Genomic DNA, 27,241 nt, shown 5'->3' with positions numbered 1-27,241 from the left:
CTCAGTGTGTGTCTCAGTGTGTGTGTCTCAGTGTGTGTGTCTCAGTGTGTGTGTCTCAGTGTGTGTGTGTCTCAGTGTGTGTCTCAGTGTGTGTGTCTCAGTGTGTGTGTCTCAGTGTGTGTGTCTCAGTGTGTGTGTCTCAGTGTGTGTGTGTCTCAGTGTGTGTCTCAGTGTGTGTGTCTCAGTGTGTGTGTCTCAGTGTGTGTGTCTCAGTGTGTGTGTCTCAGTGTGTGTGTGTCTCAGTGTGTGTCTCAGTGTGTGTGTCTCAGTGTGTGTGTGTCTCAGTGTGTGTCTCAGTGTGTGTGTCAGTGTGTGTGTCTCAGTGTGTGTGTGTCTCAGTGTGTGTGTGTCTCAGTGTGTGTGTCTCAGTGTGTGTGTCTCAGTGTGTGTCTCAGTGTGTGTGTCTCAGTGTGTGTGTGTCTCAGTGTGTGTGTGTCTCAGTGTGTGTGTGTCTCAGTGTGTGTGTCTCAGTGTGTGTGTCTCAGTGTGTGTGTCTCTGCAGGTGGGAGATGTTTTTCACACAGTCTGGTTATTCTGATCTCCAGTAAGATTCCGAGTGTCGAGTGATTCATTCATTCACTTCAGCGTTTACGCCACGCTGTGCACGAGTCACTCTCTTTCTTCTCTCACTCATTAGTTCATTCATAGTTCCTTCCTTCCTTCCTTCTTTCTTTCACTCACTCGTTCATTCACACCACGAATGATTCACTGACACCCGGCAATCTGTCTGGAGACCAGAATAAGTCAACTGACATCACAACACACGCACACGCACACGCACTGACACACGAAGACACGGAGACACGCACACACTAACACATTAACACACACACACACACGGAACTCCCACGAGCCCTGCTGCAGCGAGCCTGTCTATCAGTGATCTAGTGATTGCATCTGCTTAACAGAGACAAATCCATCTCCGTAATGTATTCTGTCTATCTACAGCACAGAGCATCTGTCTGTCTGTCTGTCTGTCTGTCTGTCTGTCTATCTACAGCACAGAGCATCTGTCTGTCTGTCTGTCTGTCTGTCTACAGCATAGAGCATCTATCTGTCTGTCTGTCTGTCTGTCTATCTACAGCATAGAGCATCTATCTGTCTGTCTGTCTGTCTGTCTATCTACAGCATAGAGCATCTATCTATCTGTCTGTCTGTCTGTCTGTCTATCTGCAGCATAGAGCATCTATCTATCTGTCTGTCTGTCTGTCTGTCTATCTACAGCATAGAGCATCTATCTATCTGTCTGTCTGTCTGTCTGTCTATCTACAGCATAGAGCATCTATCCGTCTGTCTGTCTGTGTATCTACAGCACAGAACATCTGTCTGTCTGTCTGTCTGTCTACTGCATAGAACATCTATCTATTTGTCTATGTGCCTATCTGTCTATCTATTGCATAGAACATCTATCTGTCCATGTGTGTCTATTGCATAGAACATCTATCTATCTATCTATCTATCTATCTATCTATCTATCTGTCTATTTATTGCATCGAGTATCTACCTCTCCACTGTTAAGAGCATCTATCTTCCACTCTCTCTGTCTCTCTACTGTACATGTATATAGAGTACCTCTCTATCTACATACTTCATATGAGTGTCTCTGTCTGCTTCACATCAGCACCTCTCTATACACTCCATAACACTGGAGATACACACACTGGACCCTGATACTGATGAGATCCAGCCCTCTGAAATGTCTTTATAATATACAGCACTAGACCCTGATATTGATGCGATCCAGTCCTCTGAAATGTCTTTATAATATATAGCACTAGACCCTGATACTGATGAGATCCAGCCCTCTGAAATGTCTTTATAATGTACAGCGCTAGACCCTGATATTGATGCGATCCAGCCCTCTGAAATGTCTTTATAATATACAGCACTAGACCCTGATACTGATGAGATCCAGCCCTCTGAAATGTCTTTATAATGTACAGCGCTAGACCCTGATATTGATGCGATCCAGCCCTCTGAAATGTCTTTATAATATACAGCACTAGACCCTGATATTGATGCGATCCAGCCCTCTGAAATGTCTTTATAATATACAGCACTAGACCCTGATATTGATGCGATCCAGCCCTCTGAAATGTCTTTATAATATACAGCACTAGACCCTGATATCGATGCGATCCAGCCCTCTGAAATGTCTTTATAATATACAGCGCTAGACCCTGATATTGAAGCGATCCAGCCCTCTGAAATGTCTTTATAATATACAGCGCTAGACCCTGATATTGATGCGGTCCAGCCCTCTGAAATGTCTTTATAATATACAGCGCTAGACCCTGATATTGATGCAATCCAGCCCTCTGAAATGTCTTTATAATATACAGCGCTAGACCCTGATATTGATGCGATCCAGCCCTCTGAAATGTCTTTATAATATACAGCGCTAGACCCTGATATTGATGCGATCCAGCCCTCTGAAATGTCTTTATAATATACAGCGCTAGACCCTGATATTGATGCGATCCAGCCCTCTGAAATGTCTTTATAATATACAGCGCTAGACCCTGATATTGATGCGATCCAGCCCTCTGAAATGTCTTTATAATATACAGCGCTAGACCCTGATATTGATGCGATCCAGCCCTCTGAAATGTCTTTATAATATACAGCGCTAGATCTTCACTTAATAAACTTATAATTTGCAGATAGACAAACTTAACAGAGTGCAGACAATTTCAAAGTGCGGTGCTGCTAAACTGTACCAAGTGAGAAACGAAAAAAAAAAAAAAACATTTTTAAAGTAAGATTAAAATCGAGAGAAGATTGTATTTCCTTACCTCTGAAAGTCTGACCACTGGAGCCGCTCCGGAAAATCGACCGAGAGTCCATTTCTACCTTAGCCGAGTTAGAGTTAGCTTGAGTCGGGGTGCGCTGCTGCTATCTCCGCCCGTGTCTGGTGAGCTCTCTCTCGGTCAGGGCTGCTCCTGATATAGCCGGCAACTGCCTACGAACGACTCGGGGGCTGCGGCGGGGATCCCACACGGGCCAATCCGGGTCACGGCGCGCCAAAGGCGGGGGAAAACGGGGCTCGGTGCCCGCTGACGAAGCGATCACACCAGCGGGGGAGTGAACGGGGAGGAGACTCGGAGAGGTTTATAAAAAAGTATGTTAATCCGCTAAATAATCAGGGAAGGAAGGGATGACGGAATGAAGGAAGAGGATTGTGTTAATAAGTTTTATTTATAGGGAAATGTCTTTAAAAATAAATACGGTTCGTTTTCTTGAACCTGCTGCGCTCCAGGACACCGCTCGCATCGACGCTCGCTAGCAGAGTGATAAGCGCTCTAACCGGGCAGGAAAGTTACAGAGGAGCCGCCGCCGTGGAGCCCGGTCAAACAGCGACGCCTGGCGGCGAGGAGCAGGAACCGCACGACGCGGAAAAAATATTAAATATTAAAATCCATCTGAGAATTTAAAAATTAAAACGGGTTCGCATTTGAAAAAGCAGTTATTTTCATGATATTGCTGATAAGGTATATATTTTCTTGTTTTGTTTTCCTGTATGGGGTTGGGATGTTAAATTTCTTACACACTGAAGCATTATAAATTAAATTAAAATATAAATATATTATTATTTATTTCTTAGCAGACGCCCTTATCCAGGGCGACTTACAATTGTTACAAGATATCACATTATACATTATTTCACATTATACAGATATCACATTATTTTTACGTGTCAATAGCACAGAAGCGTTCTCTGTGTTATAAGACTGTACTCAGTCCTTAGAGATTTTGTATTCCTGTATTATTATTATTATTATTATTATTATTATTATTATTATTATTATTATTAGTTGTAACGATTGTGGATTAATATTATCATTAGTATTAGTATTATTAATATTGTTATTAGAGTTATCAATATTATTATATATTTAAAAACTCACTGATGAACAGCAATGTTAAACTATGATACAAATGCAGCATGTTCGTGTGCAGCAGTGTGGAGTAGTGGTCAGGGCTCTGGACTCTTGACCGGAGGGTCGTGGGTTCAATCCCAGGTGGGGGACACTGCTGCTGTACCCTTGAGCAAGGTACTTTACCTAGATTGCTCCAGTAAAAACCCAACTGTATAAATGGGGAATTGTATGTAAAAATAATGTGATATCTTGTAACAATTGTAAGTCGCCCTGGATAAGGGCGTCTGCTAAGAAATTAATAATGTTCGTGTTTCTGTACATTAACTGTAGATTGAATATCATCATCTATGAACTGATCGTCGATAAATAGGTAACTGCATATCGATTCGATATGTCATTAAAGAATGGATTTGATATAATAACGATATGACAGCATTATATTCAGAGTCGCTCTGTTTTATACAAGCTGTGAGTCCGTGCTGTGCTCTACAATTAATTAGGAACTTTACAGAATGTAATTAATTATCGAGACTGTTATTATTGTCATGTCTTATAATAATAATAATAATAATAATAATAATAATAATAATAATAATAATGATGAAAGCATTCTGTATGGATGATTTTGAACATATTTCTGTGAGTCACGCCGTTTAACAGAAGGAGTCTGTCTGAAAACAAACCAATCAAACCGTCATTAATGTGGAAAACTCCTGAGAAGGAACAGCTGATGTCATTGTAATAATTCGTTATTAAAGTGTGTGTGAGCCTGTGGGTGTGTGTTTATATATATATATATTGTATTGTATTGTACTCTGTTATTAATTGGTTATTTAACACTGTGGCGGTCGTGTGCGTGTACGTGTCTAATGTTAGCGACTGCGTGGGGCTGTGCTGCTAAACATAGACGTCACGTCACGATGTCATCAAACGTGTAACACCGGATTCATTAATAATGAATCAGAAATGTCACAGAGAGGAGCGGTGTGTGTGTGTGTCTCAGTGTGTGTGTTTCTGTGTGTGTGTGTGTATCAGTGTGTGTGTTTCTGTGTGTCTCTGTGTCTGTGTGTATGTGTCTCTCTCGCTCTCTCTCTCTCTCTCTCTCTCTGTGTCTCAGTGTGTGTGTGTTTCTGTGTGTGTAACAGTGGGTGTGTGTCTGTGTTTCTGTGTGTGTCTGTTTCTGCGTTTCTGTGTGTGTGTATCAGTGTGTGTGTGTGTCTTTGTGTATCAGTGTGTATGTCTCTCTCTCTCTCTCTCTCTGTGTGTCTGTTTGTGTGTGTATCAGTGTGTGTGTGTGTCTTTGTGTCTATGTGTCTGTCTCTCTCTCTCTCTCTGTGTCTGTTTCTGTGTGTATCAGTGTGTCTCTGTGTTTGTGTGTGTATCAGTGTGTGTGTGTCTGTGTCTGTGAGTATTAGTGTGTGTGTGTATGTTTCTCTCTCTCTCCCTCTCTCTCTCTCTCTCTCTCTCTCTCTCTCTGTGTTTTTTACGTTAGTCTTTGATCTGAACACAGGAAGGGTTTTCCCGCGATGAATGTTTCATTGAAACGGGTGCGGACTATTTAAAGACCCGACCGGCCGGCCGCGAGTGGCGCTGAACTGCACCCACGCGGTACCGGCGTGATTATAACAAGCTATAGAGAATGGGGAAGAGGGACGGAGGAAGAGAGGAGAGGAAGGGAAGATAGAAAAGGAGGGAGGAAGAAAGGAAAGAGAGAATAGGGGAAGGGGGTGAGAGAGAGAGAGGAGGAAGAGAGTGTAGGAGGAGGGTAAAGAGAGCAGGGGAGAGTGGAGAGAGGGAGAGGATAGGGGGTGAGAGAGTGAGAGATAAGAGGAGGGGTGTGTGAGGAAGGTGGAAGAGGAGACGGAGAGGAGGAAGGGGCGTGGATCTGTGAGAGGCTGTCAGTGTTGGAGGGAGACGGTTTGTCCACACAAGTAAACTCGATTGATCATTTAGTCAAAGTTATCATACAGATGTGTGATGGTTTTTGCCTTTGAAAGTGGCTGCTTATTAATAATAATAATAATAATAATAATAATAATAATAATAATAATGCAATCTTGTTGTGTGTTTCTTCTGCTCCGAGTCTGACGTCACCCTCGGCGACAGGCTGCTGTCGCTGTCAGTGGGGACCTTTGTGACGTTGGTCGCGGTCCCGTTAATTCATTCGATTGCTTTGAGCGGTCGAGTTGCTGTCGCCTCAGTAATGAATCCCTCAGTGTTTCTGGGGCTCGCTGGTGCTCCAAGTTTGTAACATTGACGAGGCTCGGGTGGCCCTGTGGTTATTACACGAGCATCTTTAACAACTGGGCTGATGCTGCCACCTAGCGGCATATTGATGCACAACACACACACACACACGTTTGCATTCCTATATTTGTATGTTCTTCTCATTGACTCTCACTATATTTTTATTGACGATTTCTAACTCGAGTCACACAAAACTTCACACGGGATGAAAGTCGACAAGAAACTATTTTTTTTAAATATATTTTTTGAAAGCATATTTAGTTCTTTAAAAGGTGTTTTACAAAGTGGAGTTACTATCGTTGTGGGGATATTTTCTCATTTTCTTTCCGCACATTGATAGCAATACCTGCCCACAGTGTTACACACGACACACACACACACACACAAACAAACAGAGTCACACACAGTTAGAAAACACAGAAGAGATTGCAAAATTCACCCAGCTTCTCGACAAACTGCTTGCAAACACAATTGCATTTTGACAATTATATATATATATATATATATATATATATATATATATATATATATATATATATATATTATTATTTATTTCTTAGCAGACGCCCTTATCCAGGGCGACTTACAATCGTAAGCAAATACATTTCAAGTGTTACAATACAAGTAATACAATAAGAGCAAGAAATACAATAACTTTTGTTCAAGCAAAGTACAAGTGTGACAAACCACAATTCAATAATACAGCAGATAATAGTGATAGTTACATCAGGATATGATTAAATAGTGATAGTTACATCAGGATATGATTAAATACAAAGTACTACAGGTTAAACACTTGGCAGATTACAGTATTCTGAAGTACAGGATTAAATGCAGTAAAATAGGGGGCAGATAAGAGCAAAATAAAGCACATTTAAAATGAAGGGTGATAGTGTCCCAGGATACAAACAGAGGAGTTCTACAGGTGCTGTTTGAAGAGGTGAGTCTTAAGGAGGCGCCGGAATGGGACTGGGCAGTCCTGACATCTGTAGGAAGGTCATTCCACCACTGCGGAGCAAGGGTGGAGAAGGAGCGGGCTCTGGAGGCAGGGGAGCGTAGCGGAGGTAGAACCAGTCTTCTAGTGCAGGCGGAGCGGAGAGGTCGAGTGGGGGTGTAGGGAGAGATGAGGGTCTGGAGGTAGCTGGGTGCAGTCTGGTCAAGGCATCTGTAGGCGAGTACAAGAGTCTTGAACTGGATGCGAGCGGTGATCGGGAGCCAGTGGAGCGAGCGGAGTAGTGGAGTAGCGTGGGCGAAGCGAGGCAGAGAGATCTGTGATGGTTTTTGCCTTTGAAAGTGGCTGGTTATTAATAATAATTATATATATATATATATATACAGCTCTGGAAAAAATTAAGAGACCACTGCAAAATTATCAGTTTCTCTGGTTTTACTATTTATAGGTATGTGTTTGGGTAAAATGAACATTTTTGTTTTATTCTATAAATTACTGACAACATTTCTCCCAAATTTCAAATAAAAATATTGTCATTTAGAGCATTTATTTGCAGAAAATGACAACTGGTCAAAATAACAAAAAAGATGCAGTGTTGTCAGACCTCGAATAATGCAAAGAAAATAAGTTCATATTCACTTTTAAACACAATACTAATGTTTTAACTTAGGAAGAGAATTCAAGCAGCTCGGCTTTGTTTGATGGCTTGTGACCATCCATCTTCCTCTTGATCACATTCCAGAGGTTTTCAATGGGGTTCAGGTCTGGAGATTGGGCTGGCCATGACAGGGTCTTGATCTGGTGGTCCTCCATCCACACCTTGATTGACCTGGCTGTGTGGTATGGAGCAATGTCCTGCTGGAAAAACCAATCCTCAGAGTTGGGGAACATTGTCAGAGCAGAAGGAAGCAAGTTTTCTTCCAGGACAACCTTGTACTTGGCTTGATTCATGCGTCCTTCACAAAGACAAATCTGCCCGATTCCAGCCTTGCTGAAGCACCCCCAGATGAGTCCAATTTTCAGCTTTGCCCAACACCTGGTCGTCTAATGGTTAGACGGAGACCTGGAGAGGCCTACAAGCCACAGTGTCTCGCACCCACTGTGAAATGTGGTGGAGGATCGGTGATGATCTGGGGGGTGCTTCAGCAAGGCTGGAATCGGGCAGCTTTGGCATGAATCAAGCAAAGTACAAGGTTGTCCTGGAAGAAAACTTGCTTCCTTCTGCTCTGACAATGTTCCCCAACTCTGAGGATTGGTTTTTCCAGCAGGACAATGCTCCATGCCACAATATTACGTATACATAAAACTATGACTGAAAAAACGAGCATGCATGTATTAAATGGAAATACAAATCAGTATTATTTTATAACTTACTTTAACATCCAATCCACAGCTGGATGAATCTTTATTCTTTTGGGAAGCCATCCTCTTTTGTGGTTATCTTTTAAAACAACAAAGAAAAATATGCCTTCAAAATGCAGCGTCGCATACCATCACACTATAAACTAGAATTGCTGTCTGACTGGTACATTTCCATCCTGTACACCAGTAATTATATTTATATTTATATATATATATATATATATATATAAACGGCTTGGAAAAATAACAACCTCTGATTGGTTAAACAGCATCACCTGACCGTGCATATATACAGCGTATTGCACGGCTTGCATACTAATGAGTCGCTTCACACTGAACAAATCACTACGCATCACTGCATTCTAAATTCCATGATAAAACTGCCATTTTATTTGTTATTAAGTTACAAAACCACAGCCAAAAATGAGACATATCACCGGTTTTCTTTAATATATTCGGGGATGAAACTCCACGTAACTGGCACAACATTGACTTTGAGTGAAGACAGCAGTCCACCTGAAAAAATAAAATATATATATATTCAATAAAATAAGTGCACGAAGTAGAGCAGACACATAACAGCAGATGAGGAACAGCTAAATGAAATAGAAAAAAAAGATTGAAAAAACACACACACACAAAAAAAAACTACAGCATGGGCTTGGTTAATGTACTTAAAGAAAAAAAATATGGACATTCATTTTATGGAAATAAGTCCAAACAATCTCAACATAAGATAATTTTATGCCAGTCTCCAGTTTTATAACGCTGAGCTGGACTAAATACATATTCTAAAAACAGTAAAAGTCTGCTGGCAGCGAGTTTAAAACCAGCGATAATGTATTCCTGTCAGTCAGGAAAAAACTCTTAGAAATGCAGGTAACGACGAGGCCAGACACAAACAGCACGCCTGTACACTTAACACAAATACAAACCTTTACAGTGTAAAATCACAACGGAAACACCGGATTGAAAAATATGACACTGCCTGCATACCTTTCATATAAAGATGTTGGGACATAAAAACCTCGGCTCAGCATACCGCTAGAACATAAGAAAGTTTCCAAACAAGAGGAGGCCCCATTCAGCCCATCTTGCTTGTTTGGTTGTTAGTAGCTTATTGATCCCAGAATCTCATCAAGCAGCTTCTTGAAGGATCCCAGGGTGTCAGCTTCAACAACATTACTGGGGAGTTGGTTCCAGACCCTCACGATTCTCTGTGTAAAAAAGCGCCTCCTATTTTCTGTTCTGAATGCCCCTTTATCTAATCTCCATTTGTGACCCCTGGTCCTTGTTTCTTTTTTCAGATCAAAGAAGTCCCCTGGGTCGACATTGTCTATATCTTTTAGGATTTTGAATGCTAGTTCACTGTTCAACCCTGGAGTGGGAAAACCCCGGTCTTTAATTCCGTTTATACCGAAAAGCAAGCCATTCAAATGAGATTGCTTTTAAGGCAGTCCACCTGCCTGTAAAACACACTTTAATAATGGATAAAACAGGTGGGCAAGGTTTTCCGAATGTCGTGTTTTCAAGATAAAACCGTGAAATAAAGAAATGGCCCATATTTACTTGAAGAAACTGTGTTACAGTGTGTGCGTGCGCGCATCATATAGAAATTACGATAATATTTCAATAAGTCAACTCACGCCAGCCCGTATATAAGCGGGTACATTTCAAAAATGTCGGCGTTAAAATAAATAAATAAATAAATAAATAAATAAATTGATGTATCACTCCCCGTTTAAAAAAAAAATGAAATACTAAAAAAAGACACCGAATGAATAGAAACCGCCGGCAATGAAAATAAATGCACGGTATGATTCATACACATATTAACCCCGTTTACACTTTCGATTTGAACTGGCCTTTTCTCATATGCAAAAGCACCAAAAAATAAAAAATAAAACAGCAGCCCAGGCCCCGGTCCCGGCCCAAGATTTAGTAAATAAAAAAAGTTAACTGTGACAAATTAAACATAATTATGAATGCACTGCAGCTCGTATATTATGTGACTGAAACTACCCTTTTTAATTAATTGAATATTTTTATAATTATTAAGTTGTATAACGTAGAAATAATTACCATTCAATAGCGATCCGCTGCCGTCTTGCCTAGCAGAGAACTCGAATTCCTATTTACCTTTCGCGCGCGAGTGTCTGCTGAGCTACGTCAGCACATTAGTCATGTGATACGAAGTCCCGAAACCGCACGCCTACAAATCCGCATAAACGAGAAGAATGCAGAACTCCGCTGCCCGCCTGGTGTTCTCTCTGCCTCGCTTCTCCGATGCAACTCCACTGGCTCCCGATCACCGCTCGCATCCAGTTCAAGACTCTTGTACTCGCCTACAGATGCCTTGACCAGACTGCACCCAGCTACCTCCAGACCCTCATCTCTCCCTACACCCCCACTCGACCTCTCCGCTCCGCCTGCACTAGAAGACTGGCTCTACCTCCGCTACGCTCCCCTGCCTCCAGAGCCCGCTCCTTCTCCACCCTCGCCCCCGCAGCGGTGGAATGACCTTCCTACAGATGTCAGGACTGCCCAGTCCCTGACCACATTCCGGCGCCTCCTCAAGACTCACCTCTTCAAACAGCACCTGTAGAACTCCTCTGTTTGTATCCTGGGACACTATCACTCTTCCTTAAATGCGCTTTACTTGCTCTTATCCGCCCCCTATTTTACTGCATTTAATCCTGTACTTCAGAGTACTGTAATCTGCCAAGTGTTTAATCTGTAGTATTTTGTATTTAATTATATCCTGATGTAACTATCACTGACGCTGTTATCTGCTGTATTATTGAATTGTATTTTGTCACACTTGTACTTGCTTGAACCAAAGTCATTGTATTTATCTTGCTCTTAATTGTATTATTACTTGTACTGTGATACTTGAAATGTATTTGCTTTCGATTGTAAGTCGCCCTGGATAAGGGGGCGTCTGCTAAGAAATAAATAATAATAATAAACACTTGTAATGTGTTTAACAATATATTTAATGCCGTGTCTTTCCTCGAGAGGGCGCAGTACTACAACCTGATAGTCCTTTGCAATCTGACTGTAGTATCCGTCACGAAAATAAATATTTATAACCGTCAACATCAGCAAGTTTGCTGTTTCCCGCGTTGTAAATACCTCCGTGTTGTTGAGAGAATAATGTGATTGTGGGTGCGGGTAAGCTCAGACCGTCACCCCGTTACACACCACAACATGAAGTCAAAATAGTCAATATGTTTTTTTTAATATATTACCATATAATTGCTACTGTGCTGCATTGAAAAATATATATATTAATAAGAAACATCTGCTATAAAACATTTATTGTATATCCCGGTAGCTCTTTCATTCTAAGTGAAGGCTTTCCTTCCATTAAAAAAAAAAACAAAAAAAAACTCAAATGTGAATGGGGTTGCAAATACCTTGCTCAAGGGTACAGCAGCAGTGTTGTCCACCTGGGATTGAACCCACAACCCTCCGGTCAAGAGTCCAGAGCCCTAACCACTACTCCACACTGCTGCATCAGGAGAAATGGTCTATCGCAGGGGTGCAGGTTTAGCATTACGAAGTTCCCAATGCTCTCTTCATTGGACTGCTTGCCCACAGAGGTCCGGCTCGAATACACTACTACTGGCTTAAGAAAATAGGCGACATTTGGTCAGGTCTTGAAAATAGTCCCACGCTGAGTTTCACCCCGAGGTCCCTACTAAAATACAAAGCTAAACTGGAACCCTGCCAGACACACATGCTCTCTGGCATTTTAATAGTAAATTGCTTTTTAATCAATATCCTTCCCTAAAATAAAATATATACTTCTGCAACAGCGTGGCAAGGGGAGACTTTGTTTTTACTGCAAGTTAACTGAAGCCTTTCCATGCAAGCGCAAAAAAAACCCAAAAAACTGAATATTTGAAATGAACAGCATTTCTGAATGCATGGATGATGTTAATAATGACATTACATTTAGTAACCGCTGTTAAATCGTTTTTCTTTTGAAATATATACCACAGGGAGAGGCAACCCACACACTAAAGCATCGCGCCGGTACAGCTGCAAGGAGCGTGTATCGGGCTCATGTCTCTGTGTGTGATTACGTCACCTACCAGCCTTGCCGCTGCCTCCCCCGTGCACGCTACACTATATATATATATATATATATTTCACCCCAAGCGTTGTACTAACGGGACTTGTCAAGTTCAGGCAGCTGTCTCTCTGGTTGGACGCTTGCCTGGTACAATGTGACGTGCCAACACTTTTGTCATGAGCAAATATTTGAAATTCCTGCAGTGCTTGTTTTTAAATTTTCACAACAATTGCTTGTTTAGCTACCAGAAATGGTGCGTTTTGGTCTTTGTCGTATTAGTTAGTGGCTGATGCTCACTGAATGCTTGTATTTAACACGTTTTCTTGAATGATCTTGTATTAAGTGTAGGGTGCCGATACTTTTGTCTGTGACCTGTAATAAATATACTTTTTAAAAAATTAAGAATATACATTATTTTGAATACATGTATTTTCTTACAATTTTTTTAGCCTTCCACTCTGAGATGAATGACACATTAATGCAATGCTTGAGTCATACAATGCTTTTCTTATTAATCTGTTACAGTTCATTTAACTTTGGCTTCCTGTTGAACCAATATCCTCTCTGACCTTTTCTGTGCGGTGTGTTGGAAACAAACCCACACTCGCTGTAAACACAGGCTGTGGTGAGGCGTTTCAGAAGTACAAGTTTCATGCCTGGTTTTATCAAGAAGACTTGCGGTTTTTCAAGAAATACGTTGTATTTTTGTAGAGATCACATCTTGTGACACATGACGACGGGACCCAAGGTTATAGCAGTTAATCACATAGCAGTGATATGTCTGCATGCAGAGTGGAAACGCTTTACAATGTTCAGAGGCAGAGTTTCAATCATTTCACACTCCTTTACCATTTAAAGGGGCACCATTATTACAATGCATATAAACCCTTACAAGCTACCAGAAATGGTGCGTTTTGGTCTTTGTCGTATTAGTTAGTGGCTGATGCTCACTGAATGCTTGTATTTAACACGTTTTCTTGAATGATCTTGTATTAAGTGTAGGGTGCCAATACTTTTGTCTGTGACCTGTAATAAATATACTTTTAAAAAAATTAAGAATATACATTATTTTGAATACATTGTAGTTTTTTTTTTTTGTAGAACTTTACAACTGATACTTGAAAATGTATTTTCTTACAATTTTTTTAGCCTTCCACTCTGAGATGAATGACACATTAATGCAATGCTTGAGTCATACAATGCTTTTCTTATTAATCTGTTACAGTTCATTTAACTTTGGCTTCCTGTTGAACCAATATCCTCTCTGACCTTTTCTGTGCGGTGTGTTGGAAACAAACCCACACTCGCTGTAAACACAGGCTGTGGTGAGGCGTTTCAGAAGTACAAGTTTCATGCCTGGTTTTATCAAGAAGACTTGCGGTTTTTCAAGAAATACGTTGTATTTTTGTAGAGATCACATCTTGTGACACATGACGACGGGACCCAAGGTTATAGCAGTTAATCACATAGCAGTGATATGTCTGCATGCAGAGTGGAAACGCTTTACAATGTTCAGAGGCAGAGTTTCAATCATTTCACACTCCTTTACCATTTAAACTTGTTCTCCACTGTTTTGGACACAGAGAGAGAATCAGAAATAGTGTAGAATTACCAGAGAGAAAGGTAAGAATGAGAATTCATGTGTTTCAGTTTTGGGCAGCTGAGTGGAGGGTGTGAGAAATGATTGCAGCACCATACTTATTATTATTTATTATTTCTTAGCAGACGCCCTTATCCAGGGCGACTAACAATTGTTACAAGATATCACATTATTTTTACATATAATTCCCCATTTATACAGTTGGGTTTTTACTGGAGCAATCTAGGTAAAGTACCTTGCTCAAGGGTACAGCAGCAGTGTCCCCCACCTGGGATTGAACCCACGACCCTCCGGTCAAGAGTCCATAGCCCTAATCCCTACTCCACACTGCTGCCCCGTACCAAATCAGACGCGAGATGATCCTGTTCGGGTGCACTATAGTACTATAAAGTATAAGACAGACAGCATGCTTGCTCGTCCTACGTTTGTACAGCACATTTTAACACGAAGACAGCGCCGGTATTCTCTGAAATGACGTCTAAAAACGAGTGAAGTGAAAAGTGAAGCCTTTGAACCCCATTCTGAACCCTTTGCAGCGTTTGGTTCAGTAAGATTTGCTCGCGGAGTCACAGAACTATCCTGAATAATTGACAGTTACGGGGGTGCAGGTTTAGCATTGCGATTGGGTTTCTGCAGAGTCGTGATCAGTGATAGTGAGGACAGTGCTGCAATGTAACACGTGTGGATCGCAGCTCAGAGAGGCACAGACGTGCATAACTCTGTTTAATGCATGGAAAGTCAGGGGGCCTCCTGTGTGTTTTCTTCATTTCAGTGATCCTCTGTATAAAACCGTTTTAATACCTTCACCTGAATCTCCTCTGTAACCTTCACCTGATCAATATTGACAGAAGCGCGTAGATCATCACCTTATTACTTACAGTGTAATGCATAATGATATTAATAGGAAAGTGAGCTATACCCAGGTATCACAGAGGTTACTTAGTTGTTTAGAAATACTAAAATAAACTTTTTTTTTTCCTGCTGTAATTCTGAAGCCTGTCTGTCACGCTGGGTGGGTGTTTGCCACATCGTGTTCTCATAAAGGGACAGTCTCAGTGCTTGGGACACACGGTCAGTCTTTATCATTTATTTCGCTCTGTGGGCAGGTGGGTTGTTTTTTTTTTCTATAGAGGTGTTTCTCTTTGCCATTCCTGCTCACCATGTTTTTCAGCGGTGCTTTGCAGTCTCAGACTCAAACTCACAGGTTCTTGACAAATTCTGACATTTCCTGCTAATAAAAACGTTTTTTTATCATTTAATCATTAATATATTTGCTTTTTTTCATATCTTCAATGTAGTTTTTTTTTAAATCAAATGCTAGTAATGACAATGTACACGTAAATGTCCGAGTTTGTCTTTAGACTTTTTAAATTGTGAATTTCCATCCGCATTTGTAATGGTTTATTATGGGAACCTGCCTGGTGAATTATACAGTAACAACTTTGTCAAGTCAAACTAATTGTATTGTCCTTATAAACACGGTGATCCAGGCATTCAGAAATGCTGTGAATTTCAATTGTTTATTATTATTATTATTATTATTATTATTATTATTATTATTATTATTATTATATTCTTTGTATTCTTGCGCTTCATGGGAGTCACATTTTTGCCGCACTTTTTTTAAAGTATATTTTCGGCAGTCTTTGTTAGCATGTATTTTCATGAGCTTCAAAACGAAAAACAACAAACTCAGACAAAAGTCTTAAGTTGGATAAAACATAGCGCCCCCAAATATACCAACATTCAACAGGAGCGCTTTGCATTGGTTAACCCACATCCTGAGTGACTCGCAGAAAACATTTCCATATACGTTGCTTTGCAGAAGTGAAACTAAAAAGAGAGCACACAGCATCGCCTTTTTATGAACAACGGATGAGGTTGAAAAGGTGTCCGAGTAAAGAATAAAACCGGTAAGAACCGAGACGTGTTTGCATGTGTTAAACTGAGAAGCGTGTGAGGGGAGAGAAACTGAGCTAAGCGACTGCAATTTAAAAACAGCACAAGAGAAAGCAATGCAAGAGCACAGGGTTTAAAGATATCTAAAATGCTTTCCAGGAACTTGAAACGCCAAGATCGTGTTTATTAAAATATGTTTTGCTAACATTATTGGGACTTGTAGACTATTCTTTCAATTTTGTTAAATTTTACAAGACGTGGTTTTCTAAAATTCTTATATTGGATATTATTATTAAATATTACATATAACCAGTAAATGTGTTTATTTATTTATATTATTTTTCTTCAACAGGAATTATTTAAACAACTATGTAAAATTCATGAAACTATAATGTCCTTTCCAACGTACAGAAATCCTGTGAATTAATTAGATTTGTTCAACTCTCCACGGAAAGACCCTTAACTGTGTCGTGGGATTAGACTATTTCAGCACTTTACAAAAAGACAGCCTCACAATATTACTAATTGTAATGTATTAAATAAGCAGTGTATTTATGGGAAAAAAGTGATACTTTTTTAGTCACAACCAAACAGTAATACTCAACCAGGGTGTGGAGTTCATATCGACCGACGCCACTCACTGTATGTGCGCAGCGAGTCTGTTGTTAACTCGTCGACAGAAGCTCAGCTCCATCTGGCGGTGGCATGCGGTTGTTGCACTTTTTTTTTTTTTCACTTTCTCTTACATAATAAAAATACGTCTTTAAAAGTTTTACTGAACTTACTAAAAAATAGTTATGAATCGAACGTAGTACATTTTGTCTCAGATTAAAAACTGCATTTTTAATCGGCGATATTGCGGTACAGTAATTCGTGTCAATATCAACTGTAGCACTTTAAAAAGCTACATAGCATCGTTTGAATAACATTCACACTGTATGTTTACATTTTTATAATAACTTACCTAACTTCAGAGTTTCGCATCTTATTAATCAGACACTTTTTCCATGTCTGCAAAATAACACACACACACACACACACACATATATATATATATATATATATATATATATATATATATATATAATGATAGATATTATGATAAACGTTATAGATTTAAATTCATAGAAATTATTAAAACAATTGTGTCATCAGTGCATTTTATCTGGCTTTCTTTTTTTTTTAGACATATGTGTAAAAAGCTAGCCTCGGGATAAACCTGTTGTAGAAACAACCCCCACCTAGGCTCCAGATTCTTCAGAGTTTTCTACTCCCATGTGGGCTGGTGAATTTGATAACATAGAGCAGGGGTCTCCCACCCTGGTCCTGGAGAGCCCCTATCCAGCAGGTTTTATAGGTGCCTTCACATCATCATCACCTGTTAATCTTGACTAATTAAGCCAATAATTGCTTCAATTAAGTAACTGAGAGATTGGTTGAAACGAAAACCAGCTCTCCAGGACCAGGGCTGGAGACCCCTGACACAGACAGAGAAAAATCTCCTTGACTTCTCACTTCTTAACTCTCATTTTCATCTTCTTGTGAGGCTGGTAAGGTAAGGGTTACATTAGAGCAATGCTGCTTCTCATATTGTTGTACTCTCTCTAATGTTTGAAGGGCTGAATGGAAAGAAAGCCATTCCAGGCACTCTGGAAGCATGAAGACGGGTTATAAGGAAGAACTTCCTGGGAGGTCATATGAACATCAAGCACACAAGAGGAAGAAAGCCTCTTCAACTGCAAGAGACAGCTCTGAGGACAGGCTAGAGAGAGATGACTGCTCATCAAAAAGAGCCTGGCACCAGCGAAGGGGGAGTGTCAGCTCAGAAGCCAGTGGTTCCTCTGCAGATAGCGGACTGAGAAGCAAGTGCTCTGTGGATAGCGCACTGGGAAGCGAGTGCTCTGCTGGTAGCCCAGCAGAAAGTGTCAACTCTTTGGAAGGTGCTTTGGAAACTGACTGTTCTGTTGATAGCCCAGTGGCAAGTGAGTGTTCTGGGCATAGCAAATTGGCAAGTGACTGCTCTGTGGACAGACCAATGGAAAGTGATACGTCTGTGAGTAGGACAGAGAACTCCAACCCAGAGCCATCTGTCTCCTCACATGACCAGCACCATGGAAACAGGATGATGGATGATGAGTTGTCTAAAAAAAAATTCGAGAAATTATTGGAAAGACGGACCTACATGTGGAGAAAGGCCCTTTTGAATAAAAGAGACAGCTCTAAGGGCAGGTCAGTGAGGTCCAGGAAAAGCCCTGAGGCAAGTGACTGCCCTGTGGATAGCCCTGAGGCAAGTGACTGCTCTGTGTATAGCCCTGAGGCAAGTGACTGCTCTGTGTATAGCCCTGAGGCAAGTGACTGCTCTGTGTATAGCCCTGAGGCAAGTGACTGCCCTGTGGATAGCCCTGAGGCAAGTGACTGCTCTGTGTATAGCCCTGAGGCAAGTGACTGCTCTGTGGATAGCCCTGAGGCAAGTGACTGCTCTGTGTATAGCCCTGAGGCAATTCGCTGTTCTGTGGATAGCCCTGAGGCAAGTGACTGCTCTGTGTATAGCCCTGAGGCAATTCGCTGTTCTGTGGATAGCCCCGAGACAGTTCGCTGTTCTGTGGGTAGCCCCGAGACAGTTCGCTGTTCTGTGGGTAGCCCCGAGACAGTTCGCTGTTCTGTGGGTAGCCCCGAGACAGTTCGCTGTTCTGTGGATAGCCCCGAGACAGTTCGCTGTTCTGTGGGTAGCCCCGAGACAGTTCGCTGCTCTGTGGATAGCCCCGAGACAGTTCGCTCCTCTGTGGATAGCCCAATGGGAAGGGTCTACTCAGTCAGAAGAGTCAGCCCACAAAAGCCTCAGAGGTAAGAAACTTTATATTACTCTGTTTTATCAGTGTCTGCAAAACCACATGAACTGTGTCTGGAAGCAGATGCCCTGGAGAAAATGCAATTAAAACATCCAATCAGGATTGCTGTGGTGCGCCACTCGGGAGCCCTGGTGTTTATTTTTAATAACCAAAAATAACCGATTTTGCCAAATAATAATAAAACTGATCCCCCCCCCCCCCCCCCCCGAACTGAACAAAAAGTTTAAACTGAAAAATTCAAGCCCTTGTAATTCTGAAGCACAGTAAGATCCAGTTTAATTTAAAATTATGATAACATTTTATAAATTATTCAAATGTATTTAAAAATCTATAACATGTTTCTAAGTTAATATTTGAAGCTGTATTCTGTTAATTTAATTATCTGAGTGTAGCATCTCCATTGGGTTTAATGTGAGATCCTGCCAGCTGATCTGAGAGTCAGTGAGATCTTGCACTCAAAATGAGGGTTTGAAATCTAGGCTGATTTTTCCTTTATGTTTTAGGTCCCCGACATTGGGTAGTCCAGCTGCGAGTTTTGCCTCTGTGGCCAGCCCGTTGACTCCTGTGAACTCAGCAGCCACTGACTGCTCTGTGGATGGGATACTGAGAAGCAGGGTTAATGCCTCTGAAAACATCTTCACAGAAGTGGAAATGGAAGTCCTTGAAAAAACCTCTTTAAAAACCTTTTTGCTTGCTTCTCGTCAGAGGTAAGAGGCCTCTTTAGTATTCTGTGTTTTAAATCTAAATAACTCCTCAGCCCTCAAAGAGCTGCTCACTCCCATTGTCGTAGTTCACACTCTAAGATGCTGCTAGGCTTCTGAATAAGACTGCCACCTTTAAACGTGTAAACACCTCTGTTAAATTTACTACTAATAAAGGTGTATAAAATTCATAAACCTATAAAGCAATCCAGTAAATAAATAAATACAATCTGAAATAAATAAATATAATGCGAAATAAATAAATAAATAAATAAATAAATAAATAAATACATTGTTTTTTATGTAATGTATATAATTTTTCTATGTATTAATTGATTTCACATTTTATTTATTTACTTATTTCAGATTTTATTTATTAATTATTTAATTTGTTTTTTTCATATTGATTGACAAAGGATACACAGAGGAGACATTCATTATATACCTTGAGTTCTACACTTAACTGGAATGTGTTTGTTATTTGTTTTATGAAAACTGAAGGACGCATCGTTTTCAGTTATTTTTTGTTCATTTTCCTGTATTTGAACAAATGGAGTTCCTTGATTAAACGTCATTAAAAAAAAAATGTACTCAAGTTTATCTGTTTTCACTCTGCCTACTTAACAATTATCTTGCTGTGTGATGGGGAACAGAAAAAATACTTAAATTCAGGTGTTATAAGGGAAGAGAACAGTTTTAAACAACGCTGTTTTTGTTAATGCCAAAAGTTTTACCTTGCTATTATTTTTTCATAGACACGTTAGCATGCCAGGCTTTAAATTGTTGCAGTTCAGCCAATTAAAACAGTCACCTCGTTCTTGATTTTTCTTCTGTTTCAACAATAAAGGCTGAACATCCTGTCTGTTATTGAGCAGCTAAGAACTTTTATTTTATTCATTTCATTGCACGTTATTGCAATGCCTTAACAGCATCAGAGTATGATTCCTAAAGTACTGTAATGTGTCAAAGTTGTACTAAATTTTATATAAGTTTGGTATATGGTACGTTTAATTACAGTATTTCATTACCTTACTGTAGGTATTAAAGTTTTACTGAATTGCATTAATTTAATAATTTGTAAAGTTTTGTAATTTTCTATGCTTAATATGATAGAGTAGGTTACTAGCTATACAGCATTAGTAGGTACTTGTGCACTAAGTACTTGTGAATTGTTATTAATACCTGTTCTATTATCCATACAAATCGATTATGTGAACTAGTATTGAATAATTGGCTCTCTACTGTATTTAGTACAATAGTAAATATAAAGTAATCTTTAATACCCAATTGAAATGTATTGGTTTTTTCTTTTTCCATTTTAATTTATTATACAAGTTCAATGGTACCATTTAGTTTACTGCAGCTGGTTTACAAACTGTAACTGTGAATTTCATAACAGTGAGACAGAGACAGAGCTACTCAACCTTAGCAAGCCCACCTTGCTGCTATGGCCTTGTTTGGCTGATGAATTTCTCAGTAAATTGCTTCTCATCTTGTTGTGCTCTCCACTGCTTGCAGGGCTGTTGCTGCTGGATCTGAAGCGGTCCATGCTTTTAGCCAGCTGGCTGCCTATGTAAGAAACTTCATTAAAGAGTACCCGGAAGACCTGGAAAGGATCTCGAAGGATGATCTTAACAACTTGAATGAAAAAGACTCTTTCACAGCTTCTCTTCTGCCTCCAAGGTAAGACGCAGCTTTCATATTCTGTCTGCTTCTACCCCCCTCAGCCCAGTCATCACAGGACACTGAGTTATTTATATATATATATATATATATATATATATATATATATATATATACAGTACTGTGCAAAAGTTTTAGGCAGGTGTGAAAAAATGCTGTAAAGTAAGAATGCTTTCAAAAATAGACATCAATTAACTAAATGCAAAGAGAGTGAACGGATGAAAAATCTAAATCAAATCCATATTTGGTGTGACCACCCTTTGCCTTCAAAACAGCATCAATTCTTCTAGGTACACTTGCACAAAGTCAGGGATTTTGTAGGCATATAGTCAGGTGTATGACTAAACAATTATACCAAACAGGTGCTAATGATCATCAATTCAATATGTAGGTTGAAACACAATCATTAACTGAAACAGAAACAGCTGTGTAGGAGGAATAAAACTGGGTGAGGAACAGCCAAACTCAGCTAACAAGGTGAGGTTGCTGAAGACAGTTTGCTGTCAAAAGTCATACACCATGGCAAGACTGAGCACAGCAACAAGACACAAGGTAGTTATACTGCATCGGAAAGGTCTCTCCCAGGCAGAAATTTCAAGGCAGACAGGGGTTTCCAGATGTGCTGTCCGAGCTCTTTTGAAGAAGCACAAAGAAACGGGCAACGTTGAGGACCGTAGACGCAGTGGTCGGCCAAGGAAACTTACTGCAGCAGATGAAAGACACATCATGCTTACTTCCCTTCACAATCGGAAGATGTCCAGCAGTGCCATCAGCTCAGAATTTGCAGAAAACAGTGGGACCCTGGTACACCAATCTACTGTCCGGAGAAGTCTGGTCAGAAGTGGCCTTCATGGAAGACTTGCGGCCAAAAAGCCATACCTCCGACGTGGAAACAAGGCCAAGCGACTCAACTATGCACGAAAACACAGGAACTGGGGTGCAGAAAAATGGCAGCAGGTGCTCTGGACTGATGAGTCAAAATTTGAAATATTTGGCTGTAGCAGAAGGCAGTTTGTTCGCCGAAGGGCTGGAGAGTGGTACACGAATGAGTGTCTGCAGGCAACAGTGAAGCATGGTGGAGGTTCCTTGCAAGTTTGGGGCTGCATTTCTGCAAATGGAGTTGGGGATTTGTTCAGAATTAATGGTCTCCTCAATGCTGAGAAGTACAGGCAGATACTTATCTATCATGCAATACCATCAGGGAGGTATCTAATTGGCCCCAAATTTATTCTGCAGCATGACAACGACCCCAAACATACAGCGAAAGTCATTAAGAACTATCTTCAGCGTAAAGAAGAACAAGGAGTCCTGGAAGTGATGGTATGGCCCCCACAGAGCCCTGATCTCAACATCATTGAGTCTGTCTGGGATTACATGAAGAGAGAAGCAACTGAGGCTGCCTAAATCCACAGAAGAACTGTGGTTAGTTCTCCAAGATGTTTGGGCCAACCTACCTGCCGAGTTCCTTCAAAAGCTGTGTGCAAGTGTACCTAGAAGAATTGATGCTGTTTTGAAGGCAAAGGGTGGTCACACCAAATATTGATTTGATGTAGATTTTTCTTCTTTTCACTCACTTTGCATTTTGTTAATTGATAAATATAAACTATTAACATGTCTATTTTTGAAAGCATTCTTACTTTACAGCACTTTTTCACACCTGCCTAAAACTTTTGCACAGTACTGTATATATATATATATTGTTTTACATTATTAATGAAACAGAATCATAGTCTTACCAACTGAAGGCAGGTGGCACATGGAGTAGTGTGCTGGGGCCTGGCCTTCGATATGCACCCCCCTCCCCTTCACCTGTGGAACTAAATCCCCAGGATCAGTGTGTTTAATCTCGACTGTCTCTCCTTCTTGTAGCGCCCCAGCGAGTGTCATCTCTATGGACAGCCCGTTGGCGAGTGTGAGCTCAGTGGCCAGTGACTGCTCTGAGGAGAGGTTTATAAACTTCAGCTCAGGAAACCCCCAGTCTTCTCAGCCTTGCAGGTAAGAGACATTTTAAATATTCTGTTTTCATTAATTCTACCCTCCCTGGAGTGTGTTCTCACTCTTATAAAACGGATACAATTATAAAATAAAAAAAGAACAATTTTATTATATATCCTTCCACTTTGGAGAAAAAATAGTCCCTCAAACAAGGTTCTATTTGTTATAAACATTAAACTGGAGGTTTTCAACATTTCTATTTATTGTAATGAATTAAAATGAATGAAGCTTCCGTGCTGATCTCAATCGCTCCTTAAACAGAGCTGACATAACCTGCAATGTTAGCCTTGTTAGTGACCAAGCATGTAAAAATGCCAATCATGTATTTTTGCTGATAATGAAAAGATACAGAAAAGGAGGCAAAGACAAAGTTCACTATCCACGCATTACAAAGATACATTATTGTCATTTTTAAATGCTTGGTCACTAACAGGCTATCATTGAGGTTTATGTCAGCAGGTTTATGTCATTGAGGTTTATGTTTACAGAGCGATAGAGACTAGCACGGGGTCTAACATAGCAAAACTGAGTACTCTTGACCAGCCGAATTACCAGCATAGAATCAGGTTTTTTTTCCCTCTCTGTAAGTTCATGAAATTTATGAAAAGTAGAACCGTTCTTTAAAACTCCAGTTTTAAAATAACTTTGCTCACAGAAACAGCACACCCATCGTATTAAAACAAAGAACGGTAAGTCTGCGGTTATTCTTAATAATGTAGTGATTTTTTTGAATGTTTATTTTTCAGTAAGCTACTGTTTATTGTGTGGTCCGCCCAGATAAAAAAAAAAAATCAGGTGGTCCACGAATAAAAAAAAGTTTGAGAGGCACTGATCTAGGCTGTCTCTCCTTCTTGTAGCTCCCCAGCAAGGGTCATCTCTATGGACAGTCCACTGGCGAGTGTGAGCTCAGAGGCCAGTGACTGCTCTGAGGAGAGGTTTGTGAACTTCAGCTCAGGAAACCCCCAGTCTTCTCAGCCTTGCAGGTAAGAGACATTTTTATTCTGCTTTCATTAATTCTACCCTCCCTCTCCCAAACCCACCACAGTTCTATTCTAGGTGGCACATGGAGTAGTAGTGTGCTGGGGCCTGGGCTTCGATATGCACCCCCCTCCCCTTCACCTGTGGAACTAAATCCCCAGGATCAGTGTGTTTGATCTGGACTGTCTCTCCTTGTAGCTCCCCAGCAAAAGTAATCTCTATGGACAGCCCGTTGGCTAGTGTGAGCTCAGTGGCCAGTGACTGCTCTGAGGAGAGGTTTATAAACTTCAGCTCAGGAAACCGCCAGTCTTCTCAGCCTCAGAGGTAAGAGATTTCTATAATCTTAATGTTATCGGCTTACATGTTGCGAAAAGATAATTAATTTCTAAATAAGTCCACCTTTCTGCTTCTCATCTTCTTGTGTTCTCTGTTGTTTGCAGGGCTGCTGCTGGATCTGATGCTCCCCCTGTCTCTTTACATGACTCTGGAAGCAGCTGGCTGGATATAATGATCTTCACAGATAACCAATTGGAAGAGATTAATGACCTTCAAAGCAGCCCAAACACCACCTCTTGGAGTGCTCCTACTCCTGTCTACTGTCAAGACTCTGAAATTGAGATGAATGAAACGGTCTCTTTTTATGATGACACAGAAACGATTCCGAGATTCCGAGATGTCTCTTATTATGATGACCTTTTTAGTATCATAGAGGACGAATTGATCAACTTGAATGAAAAAGCCCCTAGAACTGCTTCTGCTTCTCCTTCACTTCCAAGGTAAGAGACTTCTTCCCGTGTTCTCTTCCCAGAGCAATTAGCCCTCACTGATTACAGGACGCTAGCTTCATGTCTGAGCCCGTGTCTTTCCGACAATATGGGCACTGAGACACCGCTGTCCTACTTCTTGTACCGTAGCATGTCCACGATTCAGTTTACTAATGCTTAATGTTAAGCCATTTCCTCCATTTATTCTGCATTATATTAATTTGCTTTGTTGTCACTTGTACACTTTGTAGATTACTGTATTACTAAATGAATCCATGATATGTTTATTGCAATGTGAATACCATTAAACTAGAAACACAGGTGACTGAGGCAGATTAATGAACTTGCACCAATTCCTTACTGAGAAAACTTAAAATACACAGTTGTCCCTAACCTTACCACATGCGTGTAAACTCTGGGTTTATTAGCCCAAACCCTAAAGAAAAACTTGTCTTGTTACAAAAATAAGTTTAAAATGTTTGAAATAAAAAATGAGAGAAACATTACTATGACTTCCTTCGCTGATTTGTTTATATTGTTCCAGGATGGAGTGGTGGTTTTTCACATTCTTGACCTTTTTTTATTTCTAGAATGGCAGCAAAGGAAATGATCATCGCAGAGACAGCATCTGATACGTTGATGAACTCAAGTGGAAAACCGAACACACAGCGCAAGCCAGCCCAGAGCAAGACAACCCAGTGCAAGACACCCCAGCCAAATCACAACTCGAAACCTGATAGCAGTGTGAATAAAGAAAACTCAGCGAGACCTGACTTTTACAACCAGGGAACTGTCAGCTCATCAGCACATGGCGACTTTATAAACAACAGGGCAAACTACAGGAGTTCAGGAAACCATTTCACTTCTGTGACTGCACAGGCAGCAGAAACAGCATCACATGTAATGTTTGAGGCTGTACAGGCAGCAGAAACAGCAGCATCACAGTTAATGTTGAAGGGTGTACAGACACCAGCAGAAGCAGAAGCATCACAGTTAATGTTGAAGGCTGCACAGGTAGCAGAACACGCAAATGAAATGTTCATGGGAGCACAGAGAGCCACAGAAGCAGCAGCATCACTGCTAATGTTCAGGGAAGCACAGAGACCAGCAGAAACAAATGTAATGTTCAGTGAAGCATGGGAAGCAGCAGCAGCATCAATGGTAATATGTAAGGTTGCACAAAGAGCAGCAGCAGCATCACAGCTAATGTTTAAGGCTGCACAAAGACTAGCAGAGGCAGGTGTGCTGTTCGGGGAAGTACAAAGAGAAGCAACAGCATCACTATTAATGGTGAATGCTGCACGTAAAACAGCAATTGCATCACAATCAATGTTTAAGGTTGCACTGGGAGCAGAAAAAGCAGCATTTGCAATGTTCACGGAAGCACAGAGACCAGCAGAAGCAAAAGAATCACAGGAAATATATATGGCTGTACAGGCAGAAGCAGCAGCAGCAGCAGCAGCAGCATCACCGTTCATATTTAAGGCTGCACAGAGAGCAGCAGCAGAAAGGCAATTCCAGCGTTGTAGATCATCTAACCATTGCACACAATATGTACATTTGCAACCATACACAAGAACGCCCTTCATTAATTAAACAAACATTGCTGGCTATATAGATGAAGTGCTTTTTAAACCATGTCCTAGTACAATGGGTATAGGGTCTTATTGTCTTTTCTGGTTGGTTAAGAAAGGTAATTAAAGGGGAATGTCTTTTTTCTGATTGGTTAAGGAATGGTATAATAAGGCGCACATGTGTATTTAATCTTTGATTCTGTTATGACCTGTGCTTGGGGAAAATTGAATACCCAACTGTTCGATTGTATTGAATAAAATATCTTTGTTGAAATCTACAACAGAGTTTTGAATCACAATAATTACCATATTTACTTGAATTTAAGATGCACTTTTGTGGCCAAAATAAAAGTTCAGTTTTGGGGGGAGCGACTTGGATTCAAGGTTTTTAGTTAGGAAACCAAGTTTGCGCATGTCAATTATTCTGGAGCGCTTGAACAAGACGAACTGTACACAGTACTGCCCACTACAGATATTAATCTCGGTACAGTACTGGTATAGTAAAATGGCTGCACAGCGAACTTCATGAACTTTTTTAATGCAGCTTTTAAAAGAAAAGTAAATTTGCTGAAGAAAACTGGGGCATCTATGTGTCAGAAGATGGAGACGCAATCGAAAGGCTATGCAATACTATAATATTGCCAGTATAGTACTTGTTGAAATGATCAACGCGCG

General features: G+C 40.5%; 2 protein-coding genes and 1 long non-coding RNA gene across 6 annotated transcripts in view; 1 reads left to right on the top strand and 2 right to left on the bottom strand.

Moving 5' to 3' along the window:
* The window catches only part of LOC117410006 (reticulon-4 receptor-like 2), a 9,834-nt gene extending 6,528 nt beyond the window's left edge, over positions 1-3,306 (bottom strand). The window contains exon 1 of the mRNA XM_059020799.1: positions 2,796-3,306. Coding sequence (XP_058876782.1) covers positions 2,796-2,847 — 52 coding nt within the window. The 5' untranslated portion in view covers positions 2,848-3,306. The remainder of the gene's footprint in view (positions 1-2,795) is intronic.
* A 3,422-nt stretch (positions 3,307-6,728) lies between these two features.
* LOC131731580 (uncharacterized) lies at positions 6,729-10,748 on the bottom strand. 3 transcript variants are annotated; one of them, XR_009324916.1, is made up of 4 exons: positions 10,525-10,748; positions 8,880-8,958; positions 8,455-8,521; positions 6,729-7,938 (listed from the first exon to the last, which is right to left on the bottom strand). It is a non-coding gene; the product is annotated as an uncharacterized LOC131731580 (long non-coding RNA). The 3 variants fall into 3 exon arrangements; XR_009324915.1 differs by having other exon boundaries at positions 6,729-7,935; XR_009324917.1 differs by having other exon boundaries at positions 6,729-7,293.
* Positions 10,749-15,999: 5,251 nt separating this feature from the next.
* LOC117966775 (uncharacterized) lies at positions 16,000-26,847 on the top strand. Of its 2 annotated transcripts, XM_059020800.1 has the most exons (9): positions 16,000-16,036; positions 17,640-18,866; positions 19,375-19,578; positions 21,091-21,255; positions 23,125-23,250; positions 24,108-24,233; positions 24,427-24,552; positions 24,669-25,004; positions 25,583-26,847. In XM_059020800.1, exons 2-9 carry the CDS (start codon positions 17,680-17,682, stop codon positions 26,586-26,588), a joined length of 3,276 nt encoding a protein of 1,091 aa, XP_058876783.1. In that variant the 5' UTR covers positions 16,000-16,036; positions 17,640-17,679; the 3' UTR covers positions 26,589-26,847. The 2 variants fall into 2 exon arrangements, with proteins under 2 accessions (XP_058876783.1, XP_058876784.1); XM_059020801.1 differs by lacking the exon at positions 24,427-24,552.
* Positions 26,848-27,241: the final 394 nt, after the last annotated feature.

This window comes from Acipenser ruthenus, unplaced genomic scaffold (genome assembly GCF_902713425.1).
Source record: "Acipenser ruthenus unplaced genomic scaffold, fAciRut3.2 maternal haplotype, whole genome shotgun sequence".
Classification (NCBI taxonomy): domain Eukaryota; kingdom Metazoa; phylum Chordata; class Actinopteri; order Acipenseriformes; family Acipenseridae; genus Acipenser; species Acipenser ruthenus.
This window is presented reverse-complemented; position numbering and strand designations above follow the sequence as displayed.